At 38.4% G+C, this 21,098-nt stretch overlaps 1 protein-coding gene across 1 annotated transcript in view; it reads right to left on the bottom strand.

Moving 5' to 3' along the window:
- The window catches only part of SNTG2 (syntrophin gamma 2), a gene marked incomplete at both ends in the record, with an annotated part of 319,669 nt that overhangs the window by 46,090 nt on the left and 252,481 nt on the right, over positions 1 to 21,098 (bottom strand). Inside the window, 2 exons of the mRNA XM_082481246.1 lie at positions 1,503 to 1,619; positions 18,692 to 18,730. Of these exons, the coding sequence (XP_082337372.1) occupies positions 1,503 to 1,619; positions 18,692 to 18,730 (156 nt within the window). The remainder of the gene's footprint in view (positions 1 to 1,502; positions 1,620 to 18,691; positions 18,731 to 21,098) is intronic.

Genomic DNA, 21,098 nt, shown 5'->3' with positions numbered 1-21,098 from the left:
CAACAGGTTTTATGATTTATAGGCTCTGTCACACTTCCTGGTGTATCCCAGTACTGGTATGATGTAACTTATTGACCAAAGGCATCCCCTTTGTTCATTTTTTTGTAAAGCCAATTTTTCTACAAAAAAAAAAATGGGCAGAAACACAATAGCCTGTAGAAGATACTGACATGTAACGTGTTACAAATACTACCATTCATCCTCAGTTCTCTGTTCTTACTAGAGGGCTGAACGTAATAAATGAAGTAGTTTATCCCCAATTAGTATCATGTAGATGGATAGTTTTAATTATATAAAAAACATTTCTTCAAAAATGGGTCTGAAAACAATAATTAAAATTTATAAAGGAAAATCATTCATGTGGTGTGTTATTTATTTGTTTAATATTTTTGTGTTGTTTTTGCATTTTAATTGGATTGTAGTAATTGAATCAAATTTTAGTTCTTAACATATAGACAAATAATTTTTTAGAAAGGAAAAAAAAACCCCAACTTTTCCCAGATGTATTGTCTCATTTTAAAAAGAATACTATTGGCCATTTAAAAATGCTTGGAGTTAATAGGAATCATTTCATTTAGAATTTCAGTCTAGAGAGAGAGAAAATGTTACTGATTGCTTCTCACTGCAGTTCATAAACAAGGTTCAAAGAGAATGTACTTCCCAAAGGTACTGCAGATAGTACACATGTAAAGGATCAGATTTTATTTGGATCAGCTGAAGAAACTGGGAGACTGACCACCTTCTGAGCCAAATTGCAAGGAAGCCTAGAATGAATTGAAATTACATTCTAATTCCGTATTTTATTCGTTTGTTTAAAGCAAAGGCTCTCTGGAGAAAAAAGAAAGAAAAGATAAAACAATACCATGTGGTATGGGTTATTTTTAAAGAGTTTAGAATTCTACATCTCATTTCTGTTTCATTCTTTTAAATTAAAGGGGTGTTTTTTTGAGAAACTTATCTAATAAGTCATCTGTTGTGAAATAGAATTCTCAGTATTAGCTATATAAATTATCAAAGTAAGACGATGTCATTTTTTCAAGCTGTACACTCAGCATTGCATTCTCTGTAACAGTTCAATCCCTTGCCTGCGTGCAAAATCCACAAGCATCTACTAATACCATGGATGGTGTATTTCATGAAGTATCTTGTCTTTAAGAAAACAGAGTAACTACCAACTCATTACATCTACAAAATACCCTAGAATAAATAAGGTAAGTAATACTGGGCCTAACCAACCAGAGAAAAATCTGAACTTGACAACTTTAAAAAGTAAAACACTTACTGCCTATTAGGAATTCTTTGAATTATCCAGGTACAGTAAGACTTTCAGAGAACCTTGGAAGAGGTTAAATATCTAAAGCTTATTGAAATTCAGTGGCATCTATACCTTGAACTTCTTTTGAAATCCCAACTGACAACTTCACTGAGTAAGGAAAAGCAAACCCAGACATAACAAACAGGCTTCCATTTACAATGAAATTGTTACAAAAATATTTTTTTACCGGTGGAGTGCTGAAAATGTAGAAGGATGAGCCCTTCAGTGCCAGAAACTTGAATTTGTACAGCTGAGATGAATCAGTTCCTTCAAGTCTCTCATTTACCCATCCCATATGTATAACCTGTAAAAGAAGATAACTGAAAATTAAACCTCTGTTTTTCAGGAGAGCATAGGATATATAAGAATAGGTCAAGTCTTTCCACAAGAAAGAGTGGTCATGTTAGAATAGGATGCATCAGCCACTTCACATTTGCCTTCCCACCACTCCCATACTCTTGAAGTGCATGGTATCATGCCAGTGTGTCAGAAGTCCTTGAAGAGACTTAAACTTACAACACAGGTTCTCTGAATCTTGTCTGAAATAATCACAATTTTAAAAGCCACCTGTATATGTCTCAGCAGACTGTCACTTGAGCCAGCAGGAAACCTAGGTGTACTGAAATAGTTCAGCCAGCAGTTTAGAAAAAAACATGATCCTACATTATCTATAGGACAGTCAGAACTTGGACATACCGACATTTCTGTTACATGTACCTCTAACAAAATAAATCTGAACAAATCACTAGATTTATTTGAAACCAAACAGCTTTCTGTATGCTCATGTTTGCCACTGTTAATCAAGTGTCTTTGTTCCACTGATTGTCTTTCAGAGTTTATATACTTTTTTATATATACTTCATCCCATGACGATTTATGTTCTCATAGAATTAGATGTCAAATTCAGTTGTTACACAACTTTGCTCTAACAGTATTGCAATAAATTTCTCTATATTTCAGAAAATTAATTTTAAGAAAAAATAAAACTAAGAAGTAAAACTGCATGCTTTCTTTTTGAGGTGAACACAAATTTATAAAGGACTAATGCCATACTGTGGTAGCAGAATATCATCAATGTGGTTACCCACAAAAAATAACATTTTAGGCTTCATTTTACATAAAGAGGAACGTATTGCCCCTGCAAATACGGAGTGATCCACCAATCTGAATACACAGCTATTGCTGATAGGCTTGCTCATTTTCAGTTAAGGAAAATACTGAGTTATACACGGAAATGTCATAACACTTATGAATATACTGAGCCCACAGACCTTTGCTGGAAGACAGTGGAAACAGCCTGAAGAAGGCATTCATTAAATTGCATGAAAACTTCAGCATCTGTTGTACAGGTAGAATTGGGACAAATGTGATGATCTCAGGAATGCTTTCCTATTGCAAGCCCAGCGTGCATACCTGCCACTATTACCAACAGAGCACAAAGGTAGAAAGAATGGACAGGGAGTGGCTAATAGTATGGATGGATGCTCATAATCTTGTATCTTGAAAATTCACACATTGTTTAATAATTTTGTTATTTAATGTATCAATTCTGTCTCTCACCAAACAAATTTATTCAGAAAGAAATAATAAATCAATATGTTGAGCTAGACAATCCTTCTCTATACCCTTCTATCGAGCTCCAGCATTAACACTCTAAGGAGATCTAAGAAACAGCACAAGAAATACAGTAGCACCTCCAGTTCTCTATTTGCAACTCTTTAAATTTAATAACTCTCCCCAAAACATTGTTTCTATAGTACTCAGCAAAGGTTTAGAAACAGGGTGTTCAGACACTTAATTACTTTAACAAAATATACTACTAACTATACTATACATTGAGTTTATCAGCGTTGTAATATAATATCAAATAATACAAAAAGAAGAATAACGTCCAAATCACAGGGCGCAATCAATACAACAGTCTCTTTTACATTCATAAGGTCATGTTTCCTGATTTGCAAATGGACACCCACATTAACCTGTAACAGTATTAAAATCTTTACTAAGAAGTAGTTTACTGATTAAATTAATAAATTGACAAGCAAAGGATATGGCTTTCTATTATGTTCTTCTTTCATCATCATCATCGCCATTTATTCTTACAGCAGCACCCACCAAATAATTTTGGAATTATCCACCATGTCAAAAGGCAAAACTAAGTACTCCAGTCTTGACATCACCTATTAGCTCGCTTGCATTGGTGACCAACGGGTCCAGTATTGCATCCCCTCTAGAGGGGCTGTCTATTACCTAGCTTAAGAAGTTATCCTCAATGCATTCCAAGAGTCTCCTGGACTGCCTGCAGCTCGCTGTGCTACTTTTCCAGCAGATGTCAGGGTGGCTGAAGTCCCCCAGCAGGACAAAGGTTTGCGAGTACAATGCCTCCTGCAGCTGAAGTAAGAAGCCTTCTTTAATAGTCTCCCCCTGCTCAGGCGGCCTGCAGTAGACACCAACCACAAGGCTCCCTTTGTTGCCTCAGTCTCTAATTCCTACCCATAGACTTTCAACTTGCTCGTGGCTATTCTTCAGAGACAGCTCTTCACACTGTATCCATTTCTTGACGCAGAGGGCAATGCCTCCACGTCTTCTTCCTTGCCTGTCCCTTCTGAACAGCCTGTAGCTCTCAATGGCCGCACTCCACTCATGGGATTCGTCTTGCCACGTTTCAGTAATGGCAACCAGGTCATCACTTTCTAGCAGCACAGTGCTAGGCTTCCAACTCCTGTTTGTTGCCCATGCTGCATGCATTGGTGTAGAAGCACTTCAGCTGGGCTGTCAGCCGTGTCACCTTCTTAGAAGAACACCCCTTAATTCCTTTGAGGTATCTCAGTGGTGTTTTCCTTTTGACTCCCATTACCTCAGGAGCCCCTGGTTCATCTCCATGAGACTTCAAGGGTGCTGCAGTATAGCCAGCACATCTCAGAGCAACAGGCTGAGAGCCCTGCTAGCACCCCGTGCCTCTAACCTTGGTGTGTCATCCCACAGCTTGTCATGGGCAAGCCTGATATTATCCCCCTCCCCCCTCAAGCCTAGTTTAAAGCTGTGTGAATGAGCCCCACTAGCTTGTAAGCAAAGACCCTCTTCCCCCTTTCAGAAAGGTGAATCCCAGCTGACTCCAGCAAGCCTGGTGCCTTGTAGGCCATCCCATTATCAAAAAAAAACAACCCAAATTGGGTAGGTGACACCAGCCATGGAGCCATGTATTAATAGACTGAGCCCATCTGTTTCTTCCAATATCGCTGGTTGCAACTGGAAGGAGAGAGGAAAAAATAACCTGTGCTGCAGATTCCCTTACCAACTTTCCCAAAGCCTTGAAGACTCTTTTGTTTGCCTTTGGACTACACGTTGCTGCTTCATCACCACCCAAATGGAAGAGCAGTAATGGGTAATAGTCTGAGGGCTGTAACAGGCTAGGAAGGTTCCTAGTGATGCCTTAACCCAGGCCCCAGGGAGGCAGCAGACTTTCTTAAGAGGAGGGTCTGTCCGGCACATTGGACCCTATGTTCCCCTCAGAAGGGAATCAACTACAACTATAATTCATCTTTCTTTCCCTGTGGAGGTGGTTGTGATATGGGGGGTAGGCCTTTTTGACCTTGGCAACACCTCTGGTGAAGATGGACTGTCATCCACATCACCCACTGACTGGTACTCCACATCCAGAGCCTCATACCTGTTGTAGAGAGGCACCTGGGAAGGCAGAATGGGCAAGGAGGGGGTTCACCTGCCGCCCCGAGCATAGACTTGCCTTCATTCATTCCTCTCCTTTAAGCTACTGCCTTTGAATAAATAAGCTATTTTCTTTGAATAAAATTCTAAATTTAGAAAATGGGCACTGAATTTATCTCAGTGAAGTAAAATGAGATTTTTTTTTTCAATGAAAATGTACTTTATGTCAAAGTTTTCCATCTGTGAAATGGGAAGAATTTCCTTTACTTATTTTGTGGAATTCATGTGAAGGCCCTGTCACTGTTGTATTCTTAACTATGGCTGCAAGATGTTATAGGAGCTTCAAATGTTATAGCCTCAATTTAATGCGGCACTTAATCTTTGGGATAATTCTCTTGAGTATGTATTTAGCTACAAACGGAAGACTGCATTTTCTAATTAGCTGCAGACTTTATTTTTTTGGCATGTGTTCTAAGTGTTTTACTGAAATGGTACTGTATTATTACTATTTTCATTGCAGTCACATCATACTGTGACCAGTCTACCTGTTGTAGATCAGAAGCAAGAGATTCGGTTTGAAGTATACCCTTCTCTACCTGACAAACAGATTTTTGTAATTATTAATAGTTATAAACTCAATGTTAAGCTGTTTTGTATACTGAAATCTCTTTCAATCTCAGACAAAAAAAAAGAATGATACAAATCCACATTCACTGGACCAGATATTGGGGGAATAGTCTACTCACTGGATTATTACAACATTGTAATATCACTCTTGATCTATACGGATTGTGATAAGGTCACCTAATCCACTTCATCAAAGTCTACAAAAACCCAAACAGCAATACTTCAGCTGCGTTTTGAATAGGTTCCACTGACTCTGCTTGATTTAAATGACTAAGAGAAAAACAGTTCCAGGAAAAAATAACTTAAATCAGAAAAAACCCCAAATAATAGATCATCAAAACAAAGAGAAAGTCTTAGAACTCTTAAAAAATATAAAAAAACCCTTTTTGTTTCTAAATTTGACTATAATTCCCAAAAGATATCAGAAACTCATCAAAAGTTTTTCAATTCTCTTTTTCTTTAAAACCATTACATAGCTTTGCATTGTCAATATAATTAATGGAACAATGAAACAATTATATACTTTGCATTAGAAATAAAAAAAAATGGTCTGCAGATTTATATCTTACAAAAGAAAATGTAAACTAATCTGGAAAAACAAGCTGGTATATAATAGTTCAATGCCATTAAAAAAAAAACCCACAAAGTAAAAGCCCTTCCAAAAGTTTTTTAAATCCCCGAAACACTTACCTAACTATGAAAGATGCTAGGAAACAAAATGCTGCAGTATTTCCTGAACTTTCTAAAAGGCACCTATAAAATCAATGCTTACATCAACTTGTTTCATTTTTTTTTAATGAAGATGTGAAAAAATTCAACAAGTAGCATATCTGTAGATCAATTTAAAACTTAGAGAAGAGTATCTCTGCAGAATACTGACTGAAGTCTCAGTACCTACACACATTTAGGAAGAGAAAAATAGTACAGTGTCCCGGTTTGAGGTAATACAGGACCAATTTTGTTCAGTAACTTTATTTTTTAGCTGGGCTTCTTCTAACTACTGAAAGTAACAGGACATTGTGCAGACGCTGTTCGCTCTCAGAGTGTTAAGACCTATGTTTACAGTTGATGCCAGGGAATGGTATGCGGAGGGGCTCCCGCTTATACTCATTGCTGTAACACCCGAGGGCAGCTCACTTTGCTATTTGCCCCGTTGGAGGGTTGGAAGTGGAAAAGCGCAGAGGGGTCACACCTGCAGGGAGGAGCGGACAGGACAGGTGACCCAAAACTGACCAACAGGGTATTCCATCCCATCTGCCTCATGCTCAGTATAAGAGCTGTTTGTTCATTTGTTTTAGAATTTTTGTATTTTTAGGAGAAAAGCAAGGGTTGAGTTGATTTAAATATGGATTGCTCCACCAAATGTGAAAGACGGAATGAGATATTTTCATGGGGAAGCAGCAATAATCGGGCTCGGTAGCTGAAGAAGGATTTCTATTGGAAGACAAGTGGTGAGCTTAGTGGGTTTAGAGCTGCACTACTGTCATTTGCATGGGTTGGGGATAACAGGACGGCAAGCTAAAAAGTAAGTAATAATGAATATCAAAGAGGAAAAGACAAAGCAAAATACATCTAGGAGGAGAAAGAAATCAATTTAGTAAGACCAAAAATACAGAAGAAACTATGTGATTGAAATGAAAAGAACTAAAGGAAGGACACTATACAAGTATATAAAAAGGGGAAATTGAATGAAAAAATATTTGTGAGGAAAAAACGCAAAGAAAAGAGGATTCCAAATGTATACTTGCCTATAAAGACACAAAGTCCTTAAAAAAGGAAAATAGAAGAATTTACTTTATCAGAATCAGTGTTTGATTTACTTATGCATATTTTGGGAAAAAATATGCATCTTTTTATAGAGATATTAAAAAATCTAATACATTTTTTACTTTCTTTCCACACACCTTTCTTATTGACTGGTTTATTTAATGGTCATTTAGACCATAGAAATGGAGAAAGAATAATTATTCAGTTCAACAAAAGTCTGTATGGAACAAAAGCAACCCAGTGTTGGTACTCAATAACAAGCTGTTTGTGGCTCATAAGTAGGCTACTGAGATTTTAATTTGGTTTCAGTACCTGGGTGGAAATATTAGTCCAGGAATAAAAACTGTTCTGTTATTTGGATTGAAACCCGCCATTTGAAATTTTAAGAAGTGCTCATAAGGCATTGCACTACATACTGTCCCGTTCTCAGCATTGCTTTCACCACTTTATTCCCACACTGCATAATCAGTTTGAGGCTGCTATCTGAAACTGCGTGGAAAATTACCCATACATCATCGATGTATTATTAAGTTTCTAACATGTTCTAATACACTTTCCAAAAGTTCCTGTAGGAACAAAATGAGCAATGGCACTCATTATGAGGAGATAAAACAAGTCACTAACAATATGTAATCCAATCATAGCAGATAAATGAAAGTTCTTATTTGCACTTATTCTTTTCCTACAGCAATAAGGCGTCTAGATGCTGCAATGACTAGAAACTTAATGTGTTACATTTAATAAAGCAATCAGTACATTTTGTATATAGTACATTTAGTTAAATAGTTATGACAAGTAAATGACGCAAAACACTCCAGAGGGAAATGAAGAAAGAAAATCAAGTAGATCTCTGATGTCTGAAATGTCAGAACAGATGGGTACACTTATGTAATTAAAGTGGGATAAGAATCTACAACAGACACCAGCTTGGCCTGCAAGTTAAGAACCAGTGTGGTACCATGAAGCAAAACAGAACAATACAAAATTAAGAAAGCAAAGAGAAATACATCTTGAGGTAGCTTAAGTAATTTTTTTTTCGCCTTTTTTAATGCAAGTGCTAGACTGCATGCTTTGAAAAGCACAGATATTGAGGGAAAAAACCAATCCTTTCACATACATAATGATTAACAAAAAAAAAAAAAAAAAGGATTTGGAATGGTAGAAGTTTTGATGCATTACAGTAATGATTTCCATTGTACATCAATTGCATTCGGTTATGTCCAGATGGCTACTACTCAAAACATAATGTTTTAGAAATGAAACTACAGAGGAACGTAGAAGTGACAACACTCAAGTGTTTCAAGTGCTTCAGCTCAAGAATGAAATTTTTAAGTCCAAGCACAGTTTGAACTCCACAAATAGCAACACGTCTGTACTAACCCAAAGGGTTAGTTCACACTAACTAGCAAGAGAGGTATGTATCTGAATTTGTGCATCTTCCCAGGAATTGGCTGCCTATGCAAAATTTAGATTATTTGTCCTTTTTGGTAGTGATAATTACAAGTCCTTCTGGGTAGTGATAGTCGTTTCTCTGCCTTGCTTGTTTTAACAAGGAGGCTGGGAAAATTTGGGCTGATGTCACTCACCTTTTCCCATAATATCCTTCTTCAAGTTAGGATCCAGAACAGAAAACTCACTCTTGGAGACAGGTACCAGTAATTTGCCTTACTGGTTATGCATTCTTATACTATACTAAATCAGTAGCACTGTTTGTGCAGCAGGAACTAAGCAAACTAAATAAAAGTGGAAAACTCAGGTCCTTCACATTATTTTTTTTTTGTCTTATATGTCTACTTTATTTTTTAGCAATATTAAAACAAGAGAAGTAAAATACATCTAATGAGCTATTCTCCTCCTCACCAAATAAAGACTCAAATCGTTTCTTCTGCAGTTTGGGAAAATAAAAAAGGAAAATCTTTCAAACTGTAGCTGTTAGCTATAGCTGTTGCAAAAGAGTCCTCAAAAACGAAAACACAGTCTGCCTATTCAGTCTCAGCTTCCTTCTACGTGTTATCCCCCAGTGAATAAAATGATAATTCTGCTTAAAAATGTGTTAACATAATTTTAATTGGAGAATAATCCTGAAGGACTGATCTCACAGTAGTAATCCAGTGAAATCACAGTTCTGTAATACTGAATGGAAAAGCAATGGGTTCGAAAAGCTGCAAAGAGCAGATGCCTGTGCAGAAAATTGTATACTATAAAATCTTTCTCCTGATCCACAAAGCAGAAATATACAAATAAAAGGAGAACAAGGAAGAGTTGTTAATATTTTTTTAAAACTGTTCTAACAGCTAAGGGAAGCTCAGGAAGACAGCTTAATCAGAGACCACGATTTTTCACCGAAGACAGAATTGCCTTGTGCCACTCTCTGCAAGAGCCACCATGACCCAGCTGACACTGAAGCAATGTAGGGAAAAAATCAGAAGGGCCAAAGCTCAGCTAGAGCTAAACCTGGCTTCTGTTGTCAAGGACAACAAAAAAAGTTTCTATAAATATATTAGCAATAAAAAGAGGACCAAGGATAATATCTGTCCTCTAGTAGATGGGGCCGGTAACGTAGTAACCAAGGATGAGGAAAAGGCTGAGGTACTTAATGCCGTCTTTGCCTCAGTCTTCAGCAGTAGGACCGGTTGTTCCTTGAATTCCCCGACCCCTGAGCTAGAATACAGGGATGGGGAGCAGAATGAAGCCCCTGTAATCCAAAGGGAAATGGTGAGGGACCTGCTTCAGCACCTGGAGGTGCACAAATCTATGGGGCCGGATGGGATCCATCCAAGGGTACTGAAGGAGCTGGCAGAAGTGCTCACCAGGCCACTGTGCATCATTTATGAACAGTCCTGGATAACCGAGGAGGTCCCAGCTGACTGGAGGTTGGCAAATGTGACACCCATCCATAAGAAGGGCCGGAAGGAGGATCCAGGGAACTACAGGCCAGTCAGTCTGACATCGGTGCCTGGGAAGGTTATGGAGCAGATCATCCTCAGTGCCATCACACGGCACATGCAAGAGAACAGGGTGATCAGGACCAGTCAGCATGGGTTTGTGAAAGGCAGGTCATGCCTGTCAAACCTGATCTCCTTCTATGACAAGGTGACCCACTTGGTGGACGAGGGAAAAGCTGTGGATGTTATCTACCTGGATTTTTGCAAGGCTTTTGACACCGTTTCCCATAGCATTCTCCTGGAGAAACTGGCTGCTCATGGCCTGGACAGGTATACTCTTCGCTGGGTAAAAAACTGGCTGGATGGCCGTGTCCAGAGAGTGGTGGTAAATGGAGTTAAATCCAGTTGGTGTCCAGTGACGAGTGGTGTCCCCCAGGGATCGGTGCTGGGGCCCGTTCTCTTTAATATCTTTATCAATGATCTGCATGAGGGGATCGAATGCACCCTCAGTAAGTTCGCAGACGACACTAAACTGGGGGGGCGTGTTGATCTGCTTGAGGGTAGATTGGCTCTGCAGAGGGATCTGGACCGGCTGGACCGATGGGCTGAGGCCAATGGTATGAGGTTCAACAAGGCCAAGTGTCGGGTCCTGCACTTGGGTCACAACAACCCCATGCAGCGCTACAGACTGGGGGCGGAGTGGCTGGAAAGCTGCCTGGCAGAAAAGGAGCTGGGAGTGTTGGTGGACAGCCGGCTGAGCATGAGCCAGCAGTGTGTCCAGGCAGCCAAGAAGGCCAACACCATCCTGGCCTGCATCAGGAATAGTGTGGTGAGCCGGACTAGGGAAGTAATCATCCCCCTGTACTCGGCACTGGTGAGGCCTCACCTCGAGTACTGTGTTCAGTTTTGGGCCCCTCACTACAAGAAGGACATTGAGGTGTTGGAGCGTGTCCAGAGAAGGGCTACAAAGCTGGTGAAGGGTCTGGAGGACAAACCTTATGAGGAACGACTGAGGGATCTGGGGTTGTTTAGCCTGGAGAGGAGGAGGCTGAGGGGAGACCTTATCACCCTCTACAACTACCTGAAAGGAGGTTTTAGAGAGATGGGAGCTGACCTCTTCTCCCTGGTGACAAGTGATAGGACAAGAGTAAACGGGTTCAAGTTATGTCAGGGCAGGTTTAGACTGGATATTAGGAAGCATTTTTTCACTGAAAGGGTTATTAAACATTGGAATAAGCTGCCCAGAGAGGTGGTGGATTCACCATCCCTGGAGGTGTTTAAGAAAAGGGTAGATGAAGTGCTTAGGGACATGGTTTAGAAGTGGTGGTGTTTTTATCAGGGTAGGTTAATGGTTGGACTTGAAGATCTTAAAGGTCCCTTCCAACCTCACTGATTCTATGATTCTATGATTCTAAGATGAGGCCAGCGTACTAGGGTAAGAAACACTACTTAAATACACTCTTTTGCACATTTTTTCCTTAAATAGGAGTAGGTTTCCTTTGCCTGACACATTCTATAGTTTCTAGCAACCAATGTTTTGAACTCTTACAACTTCAAAGAGTAATCTAATATAAACTATTTCATTAACACAAAAAAAGGGACATACAAATACCATGAACATAGTGTGAATGTATTTGTTTTATAAAGCACAGTAAGATTTAATGAAATATGTTCAGAAATGCAACCAGTTTTCAGAATTCTATTATGTATAGATTTGGTTTGTCTGGTGTGGCAAATCTCTTGACTTAATTTTTGGTTGTTTTTTTTTTTTTTTTTCTTCAGTTTCCTTGTCTTTAAAATCAGCATAGTAGTAATAGTTATTTACCTCATAGAGACACTACATATTAGCTAACTGACTAGAGGTCAAAAAGTTTAAGCGCTTTAAAGTGGTACTTCTTCCATTAGAGTAAGTTTTTTCCAGCGGAATACCTGAGGCCTCAGAAAAAAAATCTCTGAAGCAGACCAAGAGAATTTAATTAGGAATTAAATAACTGACCTGCCATATAAATAAAGTGAAAACAATTACCAAGGAAGATCTCAATTCTATCTCTACATCGTCTCTTTTATGCTTAAAGGAATTTAGTTCTCCTCTCTTTCTACAGGTGTAAGTTTTCTGCAAAGAATCTAACTTTTCCAGACTAACAATTAGGAGAAATAGCTTTATTGCTACATGACATATGTTTTTAAAACATTTTCCTCTGTTTTTGAGAAAATTAAAAGAAAAAGAGAAAATGATCTTACAAAAGTATGTGCAGGGTTTCTTTTGTTCTGCAGGATGAAGCCAAGTGAACATGTTCACGGCATACCTGGGCAGCAGTCCTGCTATGACGAACAACGGGAAAAGCCTCCATATTTGAAAAGTTCCTTATTTAGAATTAAGATCATATAATTGTCAAAAACAGAGTGGAAAAGAGACTTCTGAGAAATTTAGTACGTTACCCTCTCCAAAATGCAGTACCCACGATACTTATTTTGTTTCTAAAAATGCTTCCTTAATGTCTTAACGATCTCCAGTAATGGAGACGTCATAAATTCTCACAAGAATCCATTGCAACACTTTATGATCCTTACTAGTGATGAGGAAGTCTATTTCTCATGTCAAACATTAATCGCTCTTGCTGTAACCACAATTTAAGACTTTTTTTTGCCCTATACATTAAAGACTCAAATGATTTTGGCCTTAGACTGGAAGAGTAAAAAAAACCTTATTCAGTTCATAAATGGAGAAAAAATCCATGCAGAAGACTATGTAGGTTGTGTGCATCACTCCCTGCTTCCTTTCACGTTATTCTCTGAGCACACAGTTACCACTCCTGAATATTTTTTTCACACCTCCCTCTCTGACTTTCTTTCAACCTGTCCACAGAGGCCATGGAAAACCTCTGGTCAATGTCCTTTTGGAAACATAGTGCACAAAATCAGATGCAGTTCTCCTGCCAAGACCTTGCAGCAAAAGGAACACTTAGCATGTCTCGCAGTAACTCAGTTAGGTACAGCCTGCGATACCTGACTCGTTCTCAAATGCCACAAAGGAGACATGGTTGTTATGGCATGGAGGTAAATGGCCAGCCCTGCCATGATGTTAAACTGACAAGGCCAAAATGTGAGAAACTGCTGGACATTGCATACAATGCAACGGGAGAAGTTGGTTGGCCAATTCAAGCCTGCAGCTATACTAATAAAACAATACGGGGATAAACTAGCAGGTGAAATACATGAAAAGGAAGTGAAGAATGGGTGAAGAATGTCAAAAGACAATGAAAAAGGGGTGCTGACTTACAGACAGTGGTGGTGGTATCACAGATTAAGGCTGAAACACCCAAATAAGTATGTAAACATCAAAAAAAGTAAGGGCCAATAGAGAAGGAGTAAAATGTGGGTGTGTTCCTTATTTGGGAGGGGGGAAAATGGGGGAAAAAAGGAATATACGGTAAACCATATGAATGGGGCTTTTGGGGGTCTCTGTTGATCAGCCCTGTACCTGACTACCACAAGCTGACGTAATGATAAACTAAAATAATAAATCATAACAATGAACTTTTTGTTTTTATTATCTCTGACTGTCTTTTTCATCTGACTGGCATCTGGGATGGCCTCCCCGAGTGCTAGCAGGGCAATGGAGGATGGAACTAACCTTCCTAAAAGAATTTACATCCCCAGGTACTTTTCAAGTATTTTCCAGTAACAACTAACTTCTCCAGTTGTTTCCCACAGCTGCTCACATATACTCGATTATTCTCGCTGATGTGCTGTGCCCTAATTGGCTTCCACCCTGTTTTTCAGACTCATTCTTCAATATGTCGAGATCATTCTAATGTCTAACACTGCATTTTAAAGCTTCATGTCTGCAAAACTAGTGGGCTTGCTTTTGTTAATGCACCACAAAGGAAGTATTCAAGGGAATTGGATCCCGGACAGACCTTTTCAGAACTTCTAGTCAATATGTCAGTTTTGAAAGTGAACCATTTATACCTATTATTGGATTATCCAACAAAGTCTGTACAACCAAATTTGTATAATCCTTGCTTAAAATACAGTAATGCCAAGAAATGTCATAAACTTTACTGGAATCAAGATATATTGCAGCAACCTCCTGTCACCCATCCACAAGATCTGTTATACTATCACAGGAGGAAATTAGATTGGTTGTCACTATTTATTCTTCACAAATCCTTCAGGGTAGTCATTCATTTGTTATCTTGCAGCTGCATACAAATATTTTGTTTATTTATTTCAAATTTCTTTCTAGAGATTGAAGTTAAATTGACTAGCCTCTAACTCTCCAACTTCTCTTTCTTTTTCCATTAATAGCCATGATGTTTGCCCTTTCTTAATCTTTTGATGTGTCACCTGGCAGACACAAATTCCCTGAAATATCTTGATAATGGCTCTGAGATTACTTTGACCAGTTTTTCAAATATCACCAGGCATTAAAAGCATACACATCACCAAAACTTCCCTCTGTATTGTCATCTGAGATTTTATTGGGTTTTGATAGTATTATTTGCAACAACCATCTTTTGCAGTTGACCTTTTCAGTGAAGGCTGACCTCTGATATGCTGAGTAGAAGACAAACATTTTTCTTTGTCTTCTTGCTCTTAATGCACTTAGAGGGTAATTTTTTGTTACCCATCTATCCCTTGGTGGTTGCATCTTAATCTGTGTCCTGACTTTTCTGTTACTATCAGCTGCTATGCTTTTACAATCACGGTCTCTAGATTTCATTTTCTGTATGATTTCCTCTAGAGGTCAATAAAGAGGCCATTGCAAAAATCAAAACAAAGGAGGGAAGAGACATCATAGGAAGTAGTGAAAATCTGCTTTACAGAATCACAAGAAAAAAGATAAATAGTCTTAATATCTGATCGATATTTTCTTCTTTTTACTGAGAAGAAACTGTATTGTTTTAGTGGAGGACAGGACATGATCACATTAGTCTTAAAAACATAAAAAAACACCCAGCAAACAACATCAGAAACCTTGCATGTAGTTTTTCGGGACAGAGAATTGCCTAATTTACTGTTTCATAAAAAATATAGAGCAACCAAGCAGTGTGTGTTTTCTTGAAAACTGAGTCCCAAATCTGTCTACTGAACACAGAATCAAGTGCTTTCAAGTCCCTAGAGCACTGCAATAAATTATATCAAGCAGAAACAAAAGTTACAATATCTGGAGAATGGTGGCTGTAAACATCCTCCGCAGTCAATAAAATAATGTACAACCTGGCTCAATCCCCCTCTCTCCTTGTGGAGCACCAATATGTTCAGAAAGCATCCAGTGCATAGATGCTGTGTGCCTCGTCAGCTACACAGGATACATATACACACTTAGAGCCCAAGCTTCAGCAGTGGTACTTACTTAATACCTTTCAAAATCATGTAATCCCTGCATATTTGTTAAATCCTAGTAGTCTTTCATGTGGACTAACTAGCATCACGTGCCCTGGCATAACTAGAACTCTCCAAACAATTCCCAAGGACAGTCTGGGACTTAAGCATTGGTGGGAATAATTTCCAATAGGCAGTTTAAATGCAGACACCCTGCTTTGGTGGGAGAAGAGAATTTAGAAGTGTGGAAGTAGCCGGACCGTGACAATTAGCTTCATGACCCAATACTGTTTATTTTATTTTATTTTATTTTATTTTATTTTATTTTACTTTATTTTATTTTATTTTTGTTTATTTTATTTTGTTTCATTTTATAATATTTATATAATGTATATTTATATTTAATAATATTATTTTATATTATTTTATTTATTTTATTATGTTTATTATATGCTTTATATTACAAATATATTAATAATTACAACTACTACTACCTTTCCTACTACCTCTTTCTAACTTTGGATCACAGGCACAGGGCAAAGTCCAAACTCTTTGTTTGACATCTTCTTTTGGCAAAGACACCCATAAATACAGGTGGTTTAGATGCCAGAACCAATATCTTAGTCCTTTCATTTTCCAATTTTCTTTAGTTATGTGCTCATGGAATTCATCACGTTTTGGAGATTCAGTTTCCAGTAAAACCAGTCAGGGGCAATACGAAAGACAAGGAAGAAAGTCAGATTTAGCAAAGTAATTTTTTACATTCTTGACCCTGAATCACAGTTTGTTAATGACCTATGAAAAACAGAACCCGAATGAAACCTATCCTGATTCAACCTCGTCCCTTCATGAAAGATTAAGTTGAACTCTAAATGTAATGAAGAAAACTCACCGCAGGCGACACAATAATGAAACTCTACGGACCTGTTTAATTCTTCAGGGATGTCCCTACTCAAAAGCTAAGATAAATTTGCAGCTATTACCAATTTTACTTCAAGGCAGCTCTTCAGGTGACCTTCAGTCTCTTAAGCTTATCCTTTCTCTAAATTTTAAATCAATTGCATTAAGAAGAGCTATTCAGGTTTGTACAAACATTATGTAACTGACATTAACAGGCTCCACTCATCTAGGGCAGTTCAGGTCCTCTTCTGCTTTCAGTTATCATTGCCAAGTTTTATTTTATTCCTTTGTGATATATATATATATATGAGATTCACATTCTGGTTGTTTTAAAGCAAATTTTCTCGGGACGAGTCTGAATTTTTAACGTTTTCTCCTTTAATATTTTTATGTTGGCTAGTTTTATTTACTTGATCTGCCCAAATTCATGATAAACTGCAGAGAACAATCCAATGTTTGTTGCTGTTAGTCCCATCTTAAATTATAAAATCCTAAAATTAAGGTCCTAATTTTATCTTCCCTTCTTTTCATATTTGGAATGGAAAAAGTAGGATACATTTGTACTACCTAAATTTAGGCACCTGCTTTAGCTGATACGCTAAGAGGCTACTCTTCTTAGGACCTCAGTATAGTCGAAACGGAAAAAGAGGCTCCTATAAAGGATGATTTAAAGCGTGGATATCAAGTTCTACATTTGAACAGCTCTCTGGAACAGAATAATTTTCTGCACTGACTATCCAGGCGGTTTATGGAGACTAGCCTCTTTATTTAGGAAATCAAATTAGGTATTTAGTGATAGGTTGTATGACTGTCCCCAATATTTTTTAAAAATTGACAATGAATATGTCTTCCTTTTTTCAACTTAACCCATTATGTGTGCCCAAACTGATATGAATAGATTTTGAATAGTTACTAAAGTACCTGTAGTAGAGAGTTCATCCAACAAAAGATAGCTAAATTCAATACCTTTTCTGCTGGCAGTCATAATCTCCTGGTTTTTATATCAATTAATAATTAGAAGCCATGGCAGAGAGAGCAATTAAATTCCCCCTTCTTATATAGAACAGGTATTTATTTTGGGTTTGGGGGTAACTTGATTATCTACTGTACATAGAATTAAAGTCTGTAGTGGTTTTTGAGGTTGTTTTTTTTTTTCAAAGTACTGACCCAAAGACAAGAAAAGTTTCCTGTGTAAGAAAACATCAATGGTTAAATATTTTTAATAACCTCTAGAAGACTCTATAAATGCCCTAGTAGATTTTACAAATAAGGCAATGAAATGGTGACATATGAAAGAATATACAAGTTGTCAAACTAATAAATATTTATTTGATCCTGATGTGAAGAATTTTTTGACTCAGTCTTTGACTTCTGTAATAAAATTCCATAACAAATTTCTGCAGTAAAACAGTATAAAAGACACCTTGACTAATTTTCACTTCTATAATCTACAAACCCAGCATTTTTGGAAACAGCAGGGACTGGGCTTTTTGTTTCTGGGTAATGATTCAATGCCAGATAGATGCAATGAAAGCACAGGTAAGTGAAACTCATTACTCTTATAATAAAAGCTTCAAAGTACTTGCCAGAATTACAGAATTAACCTGGAAAATGCTACTACTTCTATCCAAAGTAAATGGGAAAACTCTTTGCAATGCTACAAGAAGAAAGAATACTTTCAAGTGCAGTAAATTCTTCTGGGTCTTCAGGACATTCGGCTAGTTGGAGCAGAAGAAATATCTCATTAGGCTCCTGAGCTCCACAAGTCCCAGACAAACAGTCATAGCAAAGGTAGTCTGCACAGCATGACAATTGCAAAACAGATTGGATTTGTAATACACTCCTTGGCTATCTGTGCACTGTATGTGATGGAAATACAGAGTTAACTTGTCAGACTCACTATTGCAATATTGCATGCAAACACACGCTACGCTTTCCAAGACCCGTTTGGGAGTTCCCGCTCTCATTTATTTCATAATGCCACCTAATCCACTTTTTAGGTCTGCGGTGGAGGATTTTACTCATTACTGTGGATTAGTAAGAATCTGCTGATTAAGTAGGTATTTTAATAATTTCAAACCATAGAAAACTTGTCTTTAGAATTTTAAAATTGACCAAATGTGTGTATGTAAGCTCTACAAATTCTGCAACTCAATGCAATGACAAGAATGTAAAGAATTGGATAGTATAATGGAAGTCTTACCTGGTCTGAGGGAGAACAGCATTTATTTGCCATTTTCATCTATGAAAGACAGATGGAAGAATACACAGTGTTATTAATATGCTGAAGAGTTTCTGCAATGCAGTTAGCATTGACTTAGTTATTGAATACTGTATTAATACTTCCAAATTATATTTATAAGAAATTAAATCATTCAGTGCATAAATACTAGATTATTACTATTACACTAAATTTACAAAACCAAGGACTCAAAAGACAGAAAGTCTTTTACCAGAGTTTTCATTAAAACCTTCATAAAGATTTGCATTTATGAATTTAACTTTGCCACCCTGAGTGGAAATATTACACTGTACTGTAAACACCTCACTTAGGTCTTAGTTAAGAAATTGCTTAAGCAGATCTATAAATGAGGCATGGGATTAAGTACTAGTGAAATGAAGGCCATAGAGTATAACACATGTTTAAAGATGAAGAGAATATTGTTTAGACTTTCCTTTTAGTTTACTCTTCAAGATAAAGTTACATATCTTTCTTTCTCTCTGTTCAGATAACGAGAAGTTTTGTTGATTTTGGCTTTTCTTTGGCAGTCATAGTTTGCATAGATAAGTGGTGGACAAACCCTGACACATATCCCCTTCTCTGAAGTGTAACACTTCTTTAAAATGCGATATTAGTAAGTGTAATAATGATATGGCATCTAGACAGAAAAAGATTAAATGACTGGAAAGACAGACCACCCTATACACAAAGACTATAAGCTGCAAAATGTCCTACAGTTGATGAGTACTTCCAAAGGATCTTGTCATCAAAAAGCCTGTTTTATAACAAATGGAAATCTTGTGATAGAAGACCAAAAGCTACAGCTAAGCACAGGAAAAAACTACAATTGCCACAGGAATACAGCAGAAGGAACCCAGGGCTATCACTCGTATCCTGGCAATACTAGATTTGTAAGATCAAATCTGTGGATAATCACTGGAAGCAGAGCATATCTGCAGCCATGTAGCTCAGTAAATATGGTGATGCCACTGCCTGTTGTGATGGGTTGACTATGGCCAGCAGCTGAGTACCTACACAGCCACTTGCTCTCCTCTCCCTCCCAGCAGGAAGGGTGAGAGAATAGTAAAAGCAAAAGCAAGAGAACTTGTGGGTGAAGATAAAGAGAGATTAATAAGCGAAGGAAACAGGAAAAAACCAAGCAGTATAAAGGCAATCACTTACTGCCTCCCACAGGCAGACTGATGCCCAACCATTCTCCAAGTAACACCCTCCTCGGAAAACAAACTTCCACCTTCTTTGTCTGCTATGTCGCTCCTATTGCTGAGCACAATGTTATCATGGAATCACAGAATCATAGAACGGTTTGGATTAGAAGAGACCTTTAAAGGTCATCTTGTCCAACCCCCCTGCAATGAGTAGGGACATCTTCAACTAGATCAGGTTGTTCGGAGTCCCATCCAACCCAACCTTGAATGTTTCCAAGGGTGGAGTATGTACCACCTCTCTGGGCAACCTGTGCCAGTGTCTCACCACCTGCACAGGAGAGAATTTCTTCCTAACATCTAAGCTAAATCTACCCTATTTCAGTTTAAAACTGTTACCCCTTGTCCTATCACTACACTTCCTGCTAAAGAGTGCCTCCCATCTTTCCTGTAGGCCCCCTTTAAGTACTGAAAGGCTGCTATAAGGTCTCCCCAGAACCTTCTCTTCTCCAGGCTGAATAACCCCGACTCTCTCAGCCTGTCTTCACAGGAGAGGTGCTCCAGCCCTCTGATCATCTTTGTGGCCCTCCTCTGGACTTGCTCTAACAGGTCCATGTGCTGAGGGCTCCAGAGCTGGATGAAATATTCCAGGTGGGTTCTCATGAGAGCGGAGTAGAGGGGCTGAATCACCTCCCTTAACCTGATGGCCACGCTTTTGTTGATGCAGCCCAGGATATGGTCGGCTTTCTGGGCTGCGAGCGCACATTGCCGGATCATGTTGAGCTTCTTATCAACCAAACCCTCAAAGTCATTCTCACCAAGGCTGCTCTCAATCCATTCTCCGCCCAGCCTGTATTTGTGCTTGGGATTGCCCTGATCCATGTGCAGGACCTTGCATTTGGCCTTGTTGAACCTCATGCTGTTCACATGGGCCCACCTCTCCAGCCTGTCCAGGTCCCTCTGGATGGCATCCCTAAGGTCAGCTGTCCCAGCTGTGTCCCTTCCCAATTCTTTGCCCATCCCTCGATGGGGGTGGGAGTGGGTGAGGGGTTGTCAGAGTGAGGAAAAGTCAAAGCCTTGATGCTGTGGAAGTACTGTTCAGCAACAGCCAAAGCACTGGAGTGTTATTAACACACAACGTACAAAATACAGCACCATACAGCTGCTATGAAGAAAGTCACCTTCATCACAGCCAGACTCAGTGTACCTGTAAGAGGCCAACAGTC

Source organism: Vanellus vanellus, assembly GCF_965231255.1.
Source record: "Vanellus vanellus genome assembly, chromosome: 3".
NCBI classification, from domain to species: domain Eukaryota; kingdom Metazoa; phylum Chordata; class Aves; order Charadriiformes; family Charadriidae; genus Vanellus; species Vanellus vanellus.
The sequence above is the reverse complement of the archived record's forward strand: the minus strand, read 5'-3'. Positions and strand labels throughout refer to the sequence as shown.